The 12,514-nt window shown below is 41.0% G+C and overlaps 2 protein-coding genes across 4 annotated transcripts in view; one reads left to right on the top strand and one right to left on the bottom strand.

Moving 5' to 3' along the window:
- Nucleotides 1-1,097: 1,097 nt before the first annotated feature.
- LOC127571417 (transmembrane reductase CYB561D2) lies at nucleotides 1,098-10,865 on the bottom strand. 2 transcript variants are annotated; one of them, XM_052017748.1, is made up of 3 exons: nucleotides 10,619-10,865; nucleotides 6,874-6,911; nucleotides 1,098-3,640 (listed from the first exon to the last, which is right to left on the bottom strand). In XM_052017748.1, the coding sequence occupies exons 1-3, from the start codon at nucleotides 10,740-10,742 to the stop codon at nucleotides 3,137-3,139; spliced, it is 666 nt and encodes a 221-aa protein (XP_051873708.1). In that variant the 5' UTR covers nucleotides 10,743-10,865; the 3' UTR covers nucleotides 1,098-3,136. The 2 variants fall into 2 exon arrangements, with proteins under 2 accessions (XP_051873708.1, XP_051873709.1); XM_052017749.1 differs by lacking the exon at nucleotides 10,619-10,865 and adding an exon at nucleotides 9,428-9,698.
- The window catches only part of nprl2 (NPR2 like, GATOR1 complex subunit), a 38,790-nt gene continuing 37,069 nt past the window's right edge, over nucleotides 10,794-12,514 (top strand). Inside the window, exon 1 of one of the 2 annotated variants that reach the window (XM_052017746.1) lies at nucleotides 10,794-10,937. In XM_052017746.1, coding sequence (XP_051873706.1) covers nucleotides 10,866-10,937 — 72 coding nt within the window. In that variant the 5' untranslated portion in view covers nucleotides 10,794-10,865. The remainder of the gene's footprint in view (nucleotides 10,938-12,514) is intronic. The other variant, XM_052017747.1, reaches the window with a different exon arrangement.

Genomic DNA, 12,514 nt, shown 5'->3' with positions numbered 1-12,514 from the left:
TGCAAATGATCCTCACTCAAGGGGAAGGTCCATCTTTATCAGATCCACCACCCCCATCTTTATGATCAAGAGGCTATGAAGTTCCAGGTGATAGTGATCTTTACTTCTACAAGCAGCCGAGCCCAGGTGTGTATACTTCATGCTTGGCTAGTGCTCTCTTTGCGCATCTTGGTCACCACTGCCTCTTGATACAGTTGCTCCTTGGATTGCTGTACATGGGAGTGTAGTTCCTGATGTACTTATATCATCATCCATGCAAGCTCAATGGGCTAAGTGTCCTGCTTGTGCTACTTTTAATATGCACAGAAGTGCCGGGTACAAATTTGCAGGATGCATAAATTGTGCTCTTTTACCACATTTGTGCAATTTATGCACATAAATCTTTAAATTCATCCATACAGTGCAAAAAAATGTTGCTCTATGTAAAAAAAATTGTGGCCACTTATCTTTACAGATGACAGAAATTAACATGTGCCTTACCTCTCACTGCTTTAGCAGATCCTCTTTCACCTTTTACTTCAGTTTAATGAGCAGATGCAGCCTTGTTTGTACCCCTTCATTAGTCTCCATGGCTTGTCAATTTTCATAAGTGACACTTGGACACAAAAATAATTAACTGCCATACATTTAACTAGAGTATGTGCTTCTTCCCACTCAAGCCTATAACTCGAAAACATTTTTGAAGTCTGGCTGCAATATTTGCATTGAATTCAACTGGGATTTTTTTGTTAACTGCTGCTGACAAATCTTCACACAAAGGTTATGAAGACCGGGCAGGAAAGGGAACAATGTAAAAAATCAGCCATGGTCCACTGAACAGTAGAGCAAATTTCTGTTCCTTATATTCTTCCTAATTTTGCTTGTTGTGATCACGCAGAACGGAAATAAAGAATCAAGAGCTAGTTTTGCATTTCTCCCCCTTTTACTTAAGCAAACACAAATAAAATTAGGTATAAGGAACCATCTTGTTATTTTCTATTTATGCAACTACACCATATCAATGCACTCAGGTCTGGTGAATTAATTTAAAGGGATAGACACCAAAATGAAGGAAAATGTCATACTATGGTCACGATGCATATATAAACAAAAGAATTTTGGTCAGAGGAAAGGGAGAATCTGAAAGTTTTCTTTCTTTGTTCATAAAAATTAGGCAATATCCCTGTGCAGTGTCTTTTTGGGGTAAGCATGTCCTATACAGGGCCTGAGTAAACACATGATAAAGCATTTAGACATACGAGAGATAGGTATTTATTGGGTGCACACTGACTACAAGGCTCAGTACAAATGGCTTCAGTAAATCAAAGAAATTCATCCAGAGATTAGTAATAAAATTCAAGTTGAGCAGAAATAATTGAATCTTTTTGAATCATTATTAAGCACATCATTATCAATAGGAATATATCCCTGATAACTCTGTATTGAACCTCCTTTGATGATAGGATGCTTTGATATCAACTCTGTTGGAAGCTGAGACCCAATCAAACAGAGAACCACTGTCTACCAGGTTAGCCTATACTATGCATATGATGCTTGGGTGCTCCTAGAATTTACTTGGCCACTATGATCCATTTCACTGCAGAACTCTCCTTAGCAATCCAAGGATTTGGGGGATTCAAGTCAGTCAAGATAGGCCTGCACATCAAATATGAAAATTAGAGCATCATACATCATCAAAAGGATAGTCTGATTTTTTTCAGGAATTTTCTAGGTAATAAGAGTTTCTGCTTTGAGTTACAATTCTTTTCAGATCATCCCTTAATTAGGGTGACAGCACATCTCAACCATTCTGGTTCATTACTTTCTGAATACAGTCCAGCCTCAGCTGTTGCAATTCAAACAAAATATATCACGAGGGGCTGGTAACAACACTATCAAGAAGATTCAAGCAAGAAGATCCTTCCCACTGTGAATGATATGATTCTTTTGAAGACAGAATTATAGGGACACAGTTGTACACACACAGGATCAGACATGGTCTCACCATAACTTAATCTTTTAATTTGTTTGTTAATCTGAAAGTGATTCACTGGAGCCAAAGAACAGCCAGGACAGACTATGTGGTGAAACCAGTGGTTTGGACATAATGCAGATGGTATCATTTTGATGGTCCATTAACGACTTCAGCCCGTATTTTGTCTATTGACTTTGACAGAACTGAATATCAAATATGTTGTGTAGCAGTCTGTAAATACATTTAGATAGAACATACTACTGCTATAAAGGCTGTTCCTCTCAACTCAAAAGATCAATCAGCAATAAAATATAACTTCGATACATGCCAACTGGAGCAAAGCGTTCACACAATACATCACAAGCAACATTTACAGAAAAACACACAGAAGGCAAACAGGATTAAATACTTGCAGGACAATGAGTTTGGAATGTGAAGGTAGAAAATTAAATAGCACAATTAACATTGTATCTACGTTAATAAATAAAAAAAAGCTCATCTCAATCAAGACTGAGGTTATCAATTTTCTGAGTGGTAAATTACTACAGTGCGGGAACTCTGAACTCAGATGGGTGGAAGGGATCCTAATACTATGTGAAATGAAGACTTATGAATAACCAGAGATATAAATCACATATTTTAAATTATTTCAGGTTATTAGAATAGATCTCTCCCAACGTGAGGTCAAAACATGTTTTAGTTTAAATACTGTACAACAATAATGGAGATTTTGGCTTTAACACTGAACTCCACTTCATGCAACATCTTGTCTCACATGTACATTGGTTTCCACTTTGTAAAATATTCTCTTGGACTTCAACCAGTGAGGATGAACTAAAGGAACCCAGCACTATTCATTGCCGTGCTGATCAGCCAAGGAGGAACACAAAGGAGGGCACTTGAAGATACTCTAACACTCTAAAATACATCACCAGGTGCCAAGTAAAATCAGTCGAGCTGGGAAGCAATCCAGTCATTGGTCAGGTCCAATTTTTTATTTTCCAGCAGAATCCAGGATTAGGACTGATCTGACAGTAGTTTCCACATCATCATTAATCACCAGCATTGAGAAGATTCTTTGCATACTGACTCGTTGGTTTTAAGACTTCTCCTGTGGTGGAATTATGGATTAGAAAGAGTCCGAGTAGCTGATGTGCAGCCGCTGCCAGCGTGGAAGTATATTTAAGGCTGTATCCTCTTTTTCCTCAGGTATGCATTAGTAATTTGGTTCATGAGGACCAATGCCAACAGAACTGGGCAGCAAATGGCCAGATACCAGCTAACACCAGCCACTGTCCCTGTGAACCATTCTGAACACATGCCCAACAGCAGACTGGTGCAGCCCAGCAGGTAGCCAACCAGTCCAGAGGTGGCGTGATACAACTTCAGTTTGGCCAGAGACCATTTCCTCATTAGTTTGGGATACAGCAGTGTCACCCCACCAGCAGACTGCAGGCAAGTGTACAGGACAGTTGCTAGCCCGATCAGACCATGCCAGCTGGTAAAATGTGGTTTGTCATTCAGATATTTGTTATAGCTGATAACGGCCAAGCCAAGGATGGCACACACAGTGGCCAGCCCCTGCAACACCCAGTGGGATCGGACTTTGATTTTCCTTGAGTAGGACAAAATAAGGGAACTCTCTGGAGAAAATAGCAGAATGGCTTGAGTCATAATGAAGGAAAACTAGGGGGGAAAAAAGAAGCATGGTTATATTTCTGCATTTCACAAAATTTCACCTTCCTTTTCTCTCTCTGCCGTGCCAAAATTCTGGGTGACATTCTGAAGTAGAAAGCTGAACAATTTGGATCACCTTTCCTTTCTGACTTGTTCTGCTCAGAGGCCTCTCTTATCTCCACATCTGTCTGATGCTCTATTTTAGGACTCTAACACAGCTCCTGTTCCACCTGCTGTTCATCTTTAAGACATGTGTTTCCATCATGACCATGGCCTATCCATCTCTTCACCCTCATAAACATTTCCTTTTTTTTATGCTTTTCCTATCCTAAGAAATTTAATATCCTTACTTTTGTAGCCACTGTCCTTTTTAAAGATATTAAAGTTGTTGTTTACTCCAAGATTACCTGGTCGCATTCACAATCACAAATAGAGGTTACAGCATGATCTGGTGATCTTGTTGCTTTGGTTACCTAACTTTATAACTTTAGTTTATGAGTGCACTTGTCATGCTCTTAAACACCTCCAATACCTCTTGACAGGCCCTGGAACTGCACATTCCTAAACAAGATGCCATTACATGATTTTCCCCATGGCTATCCAGCAAATAGTTCTGTCTGTGCTGTGGTGGATATCTTTCTGATCTTCTTTTCCCACCAACTCAGAGGAACCCCAGACTCTATTTTCCTCTTGCTCTTCTTCTATTTCTTCTCTACATTACAATCTTATCACATCTTCCAATTCTACACTCCTCTGCAGATGAATCTGCTCTACATTTCAACTTCCTTCTAAAGAATGTTCTCAGTACATGCAACTTTTGTTTCCCTCACAATGCTTCTCTTACCAAGGTAGAAAATGCTGCTGGAATCTCAACAAAGGAAGATGTGGTTAAGATGGGCTAGAAATTGATAATTAGGAGGTACTAAAAAAGCTGCAATCAAAGCAGATAAACCATCTGATCCAGATTAGATACACTCTAGGTTGCCGAGGGAAATAAAGGAGGGATATTGTAGACGCCTTGGCCATATCTTCCAAACATCTACAGATTCACGTGGTGCCTGAAAAACTGCAACTGTTACACCCTTGTATAAAAAAAGACTATAAGGCTAAACCCAGTAACTATAGGTCAGTCAGTTTAACCTCAGTGGTAGGGAAACTTCTAGAAATGATAATCAGAGACTGAATTAGAAGTCACTTGGACAAGGTCAGGATTTGTTTAAAAAAAAATTGCGTTTAAGTATCTTGATGGTCTTTTGATGAGGTAATGAGACAGTTGATGAAGGAAAGGCAGCGGCATATATGGATGGAAAAGAAGTGTGAGGAGGTGCCACATTTTATGAATTTTATAAATCAAAATTCATAAAAGGAGCTGTGTCAGGATAGATAAAATGAAGTAACATGAACCAAAGTGGTAGTGCAAGGCTGTTTCTCAGATTGAAGGAAGTGTACAGTAGAGTTCTCCAGAAGTCAGTACAAGGGCCACTGGTTTTCTTAATTAATGACTTGGACTTGGGTGTACAGTGCACAATTCTCAAATACATAGTTGACACAAAACCTGGAGCCATAGTGAACTGTGAGAATAATAGACTTCAAAAGAATAAAGCCAGGCTGATAGAATGAGTGGACACATGGCAAGTGAAATTTAACATAGAAAAATGCGAATTATTGCATTTGGGTAGGAGATGTAACATAACTAGAAGGCACAGTTCTAAAAGGGGTACTGGAACAGGGAGATCTGGGGGTTTATTTATATAAATCATTGAAAGTGGCTGGGGAAATTGAGACAGTGGTTTAAAAAGCATATGGGATCCTGGTCTTCATAGGGTACAAAAGCAAGGAAGTCATGATGACTTTTTTCTTAAACACTGTGTCCAGTTCTGGGTGCCAGACTTTAGGAAAGATACAAAGGCCTCAGAAAAGGTACAGAAGAGATATACTAGAATGATTCCAGGAATGAGGGACTTTAGCTACATGGATGGACTGGAGGAGCTGAGATTTGCTCTCCTTGGAATAGACGAGGTAAAGGATTTAACTAGGGTAAGTAGAAGGGTCAAGAACCGGGTGACATGGAATAAAACTGTTTATCAAGAGGACTAAAAATGATGTGAAGATTGTTTTTATTGATGTGGAACAAGTGGTTAGGGATTGGAATGTGCTGCTTGAGGTGGTAGTGGAGGCAGGTTCAATTGCAGCCTTCAAAAAGGAGCTGGGTAAATACTTTCAAGAAAAGCATTTACAGAGCCACAGAGAGAGGGGTTGGAGTGAGCCCAGGTGACTTGCTCTATTTCTAAAGTTACTGTACTCACTTCCAATTGTCTTAAAGAACAAGTCATTTCATGCTTACTTTTTATGACCTCAATAACAAGGCTCTTGCCCAAGATTTAAGTTCAGCTGACAATCTAAGCAACTTTTCTGAAATCAAACTTTATTTCACAGCAACTAGACCTAATGGAAACTGAATATCATGATCAGTCAACAATTGGGTTATCACTGTTTTGTATGATGGTAGAAGGGAAACTAGTTTAGCCTTGATCTGTTTTCACTAGTAATTGCCAAGTTTTATGTTCCTGCTTTCATAAATCAGCATAATCTCCAATTCATCCTGAGCAAAGTCACAACACACTGACCAGGAGATTGAACTGACTCTTCCTGGCAGATATATTCAAATGCGCACTCTCTGTGGGACACACATCAGGATACCCCCACTATGATACAGCTTTGGGAAAAAGCTGTGTTGGCTCAACAATATCCAAAGCAGACAGCAATTTAGTTCACACCTGTATTTGCTTAACAAAGAATGCTGGGTGGGATGTAAATTCTGAGGTAGTAATATCCTTCTTCAACAAAACTGAAATCATGGTGTCACATCCAGCCCTTTCCATCCTGTACTCCAGGGAGTCAGATTGGAGTGATTGCCGAATGGCAGGAGTGCAGCACTAAGAAAGAAACACAGGTAACATAGTACCTTTCACATGGAGGTAAAATACATCATCAGTACTCTTCCCTAGCGAGTTCCTGCCTCAGCTGGTCAGCGAGAAGTGCCTAGAAGAACAGCCACCTCCATCTGAGCTGCTACCTGCTCTGGATGGGGAATCATTCCTGGGTTCAGGAAATTTGGGAAGGTGGAAAGATTGTATTGAGGGAAGAACAGTGGCATATCTTGTATAGGAAAAATAAATGATCCAAAGGGCAGCTCTCTAATGAAAATTTCTAAGGACAATATACAACAATAGCTTACTTACAGCGAGAGCCATCAGGAATGGATGCCAAGAAAATAGACCTAGAACAAAAAATAAGAAAATCAGCTGTTGTATCAGATACACTACAATGAAACCTTCATCATCACTCTGGGCCACCAGCAATTCATAGACCACAAGCCACATTACAGCTGTGCTGGCTCCTCCCAGGTGGACTATATATTTAATGTCATCTCCTCTTCTCCCACTCATGAAGCCACTGGCTGCCAAAGGAGAATGGTTCAACAAGAGGAGAGATGAATCATGGAAAGGGTGAGGATTCAGTGGAAATGGGACAAGTGATATTTCAATTTTCCCAAATAAATCTGAGAGCAAGTTAACCGCAAACTCATTCATAATGAGCTAAGAGTAATTGAGAACAAATCTCCACATAATGAGTCAATGCCCCACAATATATGGAGAGATTCTGTCCTGGAAAAAAAAACAGATGCTAGATGCAAATTTCTTCATGCTGTTAGATCAATATGTCAAGCAATAAGACAAAATCTCTGAACCGGTATTTAAATTAGAGACTATGGAATGCATGCAGTTCAGCCCATAAATCGTAGTAATCCATCTTACACAGCATAGGCTGGACATGTCTGAGCATTAGTCTTCATTACTACACAGGGATGTCCATTATGCTGTATCAGGATCACATATAAAGATTAAACCTGATATCCAACAATGAAACAGAAGCACTGAAAACACCTTTCCCAAACATCCAAGTCCATAAATCTGTCCAGCCAACAGCAGATTTTCAGGATTTAGAAAACTGGTGACCAAAGTTTTAGAATTCCCCAAACAAATAATTCACTTTCTATGCATGTCTTGATTTTTTAAAATGCAGTGTTTAAGTTTATGTGCAAGAACGTTAGAAGCTGCAGAGAGTAGTGGACTCAGCTCAATGCATCCTGGGCACATCCATCCCCACCATCAATAGTATCTGCAGGAGGCGCTGCCTCAAGAAGGCAACATCTGTCAAAGATCCCCACCATCCAGGCCATGCCATCTTCTCACAGCTACCATCGGGCAGGAGGTACAGAAGCCTGAAGTCCCACGTCATCAGGTTCAAGAACAGCTACTTCCCTTCAACCATTCAATTCTTGAACCAACCAGCACAACCCTAATCACTACAGTATAGCAAGACTATAACCACTTTGATCACTTTGTAGTAAAATGGACTTTGTTGTTTTTGTTCTAATTGTGTTCTTGTAAAAATTGTGTACAATTTATGTTTATGTTTTTCTTGTGAATGGTGCTTATCTGATGCCATGTGCCTGTGATGCTGCTGCAAGTAAGTTTTCCATTGCACCTGTGCATACGTGTACTTGTACATATAATTTTTTATAGAAAGTAACAGCTCAAGATGTCAGAGGGAGCATATTGATGTGGATAGAAAATTGGCTGGCTAAAGGAATCAGAGAGTAGGCACAATTTTTTTTTCTAGTCACCAAGATGCAACTAGTATTGCGCCACATATAAATGACTTGGATGAAGTACTGAAAATATGGTTGCCAAATCTGAAGATGACATACAAACAGGTGGGAGAGTGAGTTGTGAAGAGAACATAAGGAGGCTATAAAGGGACATAGATAGGTTAAGTGAATGGCCAAAATTTGATAAATGGAAATATATTGTGGGAAAATGTGAAGTTGTCCATTTTGGCAGAAAAATAAAAAAAGAATATTAGCTAAATGGTAATAGACTGCACAACTCTGAATTGCAGAGGGATCTGGAAGTCCAAATGCATTATTTGCAAAAGGCTAGTATGCAGGTTCAGCAACTAATCAGGAAAGCTAACAGAATGTTATTGTTTACTGCTGGAGAAATTGACCACAAAAGTAGGAGTTATACTTCAGAAATATAGGGCACTGGTGAGACCACATGTGAAGTACTGTATTCAGTAATGGTCTTGTTATTTAAGGAAACATGTTAATATATTTCAGAGAATGTTTAATGGACATATCTGGAATGGAAGGGTTGCCATGAGGAAATACTGGATAGGTCAGGTTTGCATCTGCTGGTGTTTATAGAGGACTTGATTGAAATACATAGGTCCCTGTGTAGTCTTGACAGGGTTGATCTTGAGGGAATACTTTCACTTATGGGAATTCTACAATTGGGGAGCACTGTTTAAAAATGAGACCATCCGTAAGACAGAGATGAGGATTTTTTTTTTCTGTCAGACAGTTGTGAGTCTTTGAAACTCTCTTCTTCAAAGGGTGGTGGAAGCAGAGTCTTCACTTATTTTTAAGCCAGAGATGGAAAGTATCTTGATAAGATTGTGAGGTTATTGTGGGCAAGCGGGAATGCAGAGTTGAGGTTATAAACATATCTTATTGAATGACAGAGTTGGCTTGATGGCCGACTTCTGCTCCTAACTCTTAAGCTTGTCAGGTGCCTTTCCCTCACTGATGGACAAATATCAAACTGGAACATGAATTACGTGGCTTTGCCTCTATGGTATAAAATGAAGCAACCCAGTGGGGGAGAAAAAGAAGCAATGGTGCTCAAATGGGGGATAAAGTTTCCTATACCACGGAGCCAGGGTACTTACGGAGCTTCTCAACCATGATGCTACAGAATACCTTGATGCCGAACCCTGTGGAGCCAAATATACATGGGCTTTGGACCATTTAACAACATTTCCATTAAGAATGGCCTGGAGCTTTACCCCAGTGAGGTCAAAACACCTGTTGTGCCCAATCCTCAACACACCCAAGTCCCTTACCCTGTAAAGGTATGCACATATGGCCTGACCCCACACTAGCATACACTTGAAGCCCTATGATGACATAAACACCTAGTAGACCCTAAAATGACACCTATTCTTATGTGACACAATACTCTTGAAGCACCATCTACGTGAAGCCATGCATCTTTAGTCCCAACTCTATGAAGACATGATTATGAGCTCCTGGCACTCTGCCCTTGTGTTGACACAATATCCCATTGTTGACAAAATAAAAGCTAACACCCCACCCCCGTGATGGCAAAAGACAGATGACACTCAGCCTCATGATAATAATATACATGAGAACATACTCTTGTACTCCATTCCCTTTGTAATAATAGACAACATAGCATGTTTACCTAATTGACTGTTGTCCCTGTTTGCTTATTTTAGGCAGCTTTTTTGTCAAAAGCCTTTTGAAAATCCATATATATTACATCTGAAAGTTAAGTCTTACATTCTGGCTAGCTACATTTTCATAAACTTAATATATTTGTCATGAGTGAATTTCCCTTCATAAAGATGCTGACTCCCAGAATTGTTTTATGATTTTGAAAGTACCGTTACTACATCCTTAATGATTCAGCGTTGTGCTTTCAGTGGATGTCAAGCTAACTAGTTTATCTTTTTTTCCCCCTATTTCTACTTTACAATACGTTACGACTATTCCAGAATCAGACATTTTGTAAGATCATCACTAAGGCTTCCACTCTTTCTGTAGCCACTTGGGATTCAGACCATATCTGGAGCTTCGCCCCTGGCATAACGCACAGCTGGAACCCTGTCTCCTATGGTCCCCAAACCTGTGGGCTCCATCACACACAAACGCCCAGCTGGAGCCCCGCACCCCATCACATGCACAGCTGGAGCCCCGCCCCTCCGATGACACGGGCGAGAGCCTCGCCCCCATGACGACTCATCGCCCAGAATTCCTGCCCCTAGTTACGGGCCCTCAGTAACGTGGCGTACCGACCGCCCGCTTCCTCGGCTCGGACCCAACTGTCAGATACTCACTCGTCCCCGGCCTACTGACCACCCCGATCCCAATAGTGAATCCCAGACACAGAAGGTGCGCGGCCGTCCCGGCGGCTTTCCGCAGGATGCGGTAAAGCCAGAACTCGGTGCTCGGCTCCGCCATTGTTGCCCGCCGTTAGCGCGGGCTTTCCTGCGTCATTATGTCACCACGTCTGGAAGGCGCTGCGGCTGGTGACGCGGGCAGGCCTCGGGCTCGGATGGAGGAGGAGCCCGGCCATGCGGGGCCATGGGCAGCAGGATAGAGTGTGTGTTTTTCAGCGAGTTTCACCCGACTCTCGGTCCGAAAATCACCTTCCAGGTACCGGGGAGTATGGATAGCAAGTGCCAGGCCCCGTCCCAAGCAGCGAGACACCTGCGGCTGCCTGAGCCCGGCACAACCCCTGGGTTCATGGGCCGCGGTGGGACGTGCATCAAAACACAGACCGAGGCAGCCAGTCGAGCCGCCCTCGTGTTATTAGTTATGCCGCCTTCCCAGAGCGGGGTGAGCAGCAGCTGCATTGCCATGGCCGGGCAGAGGCCTGGAGTGAGGCTGCTGCGACAAGTTTAATATCTCTACTCGCTTGTGAGCAGTGGGGATGCTTCAGATAGTTTTAAAACCAGCTTTATTGTCTACCCCTACTCTTGTGCAAAGATGAGGGCAGCTTAGGGTCGGTTTTGGAGTCAGAAGAGGCTGTTGTGGTTAGGAGAATAGCTTAAGAGCAGGGGTGGGTCGTTCGTCTCTAACTCTTCCCCTCAACAAGTTCATGGCAGTTGTACTTCAGAAATCATTTTCCGTTCGATCTCCTTATCCGTTGATTATTACATACAGAAACCTATCAATTTCTGTATTGAAAGGAATCAGCAACTGAACTTCTGTAGCTCACTGGGGTAGGGAATTTCTGAAGATTCACCAATCCGAGTGAGGACATTTCTCCTCAGTAGCCTGCTCTTATCTTGGTTTACCTTAGGCAAGGGAAGCATCATACTCTGTCAAAATTGTGTATTCTTTAATGTTCTCTATAGCAAGTACATGCATTTTTCAGTAAGAATACCAAAATTACTGTTATTCCAGCTGCGCTCTCACAAAGGCTCTATAACTATAGTAAGACATTTTTGTACTCACATTTTCTAGCAATCAATGGCAACATAACCATTTGTTTTCTGTACCCACATGCTAGCTTTCAGCAATGTATGCACAAGGACTAACGGACCTCTAACATCATTTCCCAATTTATTTTCATTTAAAAATTACTTTTTTTTCTACTGAAGTGGATATCCTTACCATTTTCTACGTTATACTCTATCAGTTGTGTTTACCACTCATAGCTTAATGTCTCCTTGCATCTTTACTACCTCAGTCCCACTTAGTTTCAAGACAGCACATTTGGAAGCAAGACATTTGGTACCTTCAGTCAAATTGTCCACTTGGATTGTGAATACTTGTGCCCACACATCAATCTCTGTAGTACAACACTAGTCATAGCCTGCTAACTTGGGAAGGACTTGTTTATTCCTACTCTTTGTTTTCTATGTGTTAATTGCCTTTCAGTCCAGGTGGAATATTACACCAAATTTTACATGCTCTGTTTAGCAGACTACTATGTGGGACTCTTGAAATCCTTCTGAAATACTCCCAATAGGTTAGTCAAACATGATTTCCCTTTCAAAAATCTGTCTTGGCTCTACTCAATCATATCATTATTTTCTAAGTGACATTAAATCCATTATTATAAGATTCCAGCACTTTCTCTACTAATGTCAAGCTAAATAGTGTGTTTTCTTTTCCTCCTTTCATAAATAGTGGGGGTCACATTTGCTACACTCTAGTCTCTAAGAATTTATAGAATTTTGGAAGATGATTGCCTTGGTATTTATCACTTTTAGGCTTATTAACTT

The sequence above is a fragment of the Pristis pectinata genome, chromosome 6 (genome assembly GCF_009764475.1).
Source record: "Pristis pectinata isolate sPriPec2 chromosome 6, sPriPec2.1.pri, whole genome shotgun sequence".
Lineage (NCBI taxonomy): Eukaryota > Metazoa > Chordata > Chondrichthyes > Rhinopristiformes > Pristidae > Pristis > Pristis pectinata.
This window is presented reverse-complemented; position numbering and strand designations above follow the sequence as displayed.

Coding starts and splice junctions, on each gene's coding strand:
- LOC127571417 (XM_052017748.1), bottom strand. CDS start 10,742: ATGGCGGAGCCGAGCACCGAGTTCTGGCTTTACCGCATCCTGCGGAAA. Junction 6,912..10,618: donor GGTCAGTAGGCCGGGGACGA/GTGAGTATCTGA, acceptor TTTTTGTTCTAG/GTCTATTTTCTTGGCATCCA. Junction 3,641..6,873: donor CATTCCTGATGGCTCTCGCT/GTAAGTAAGCTA, acceptor TTTCCCCCCTAG/TTTTCCTTCATTATGACTCA.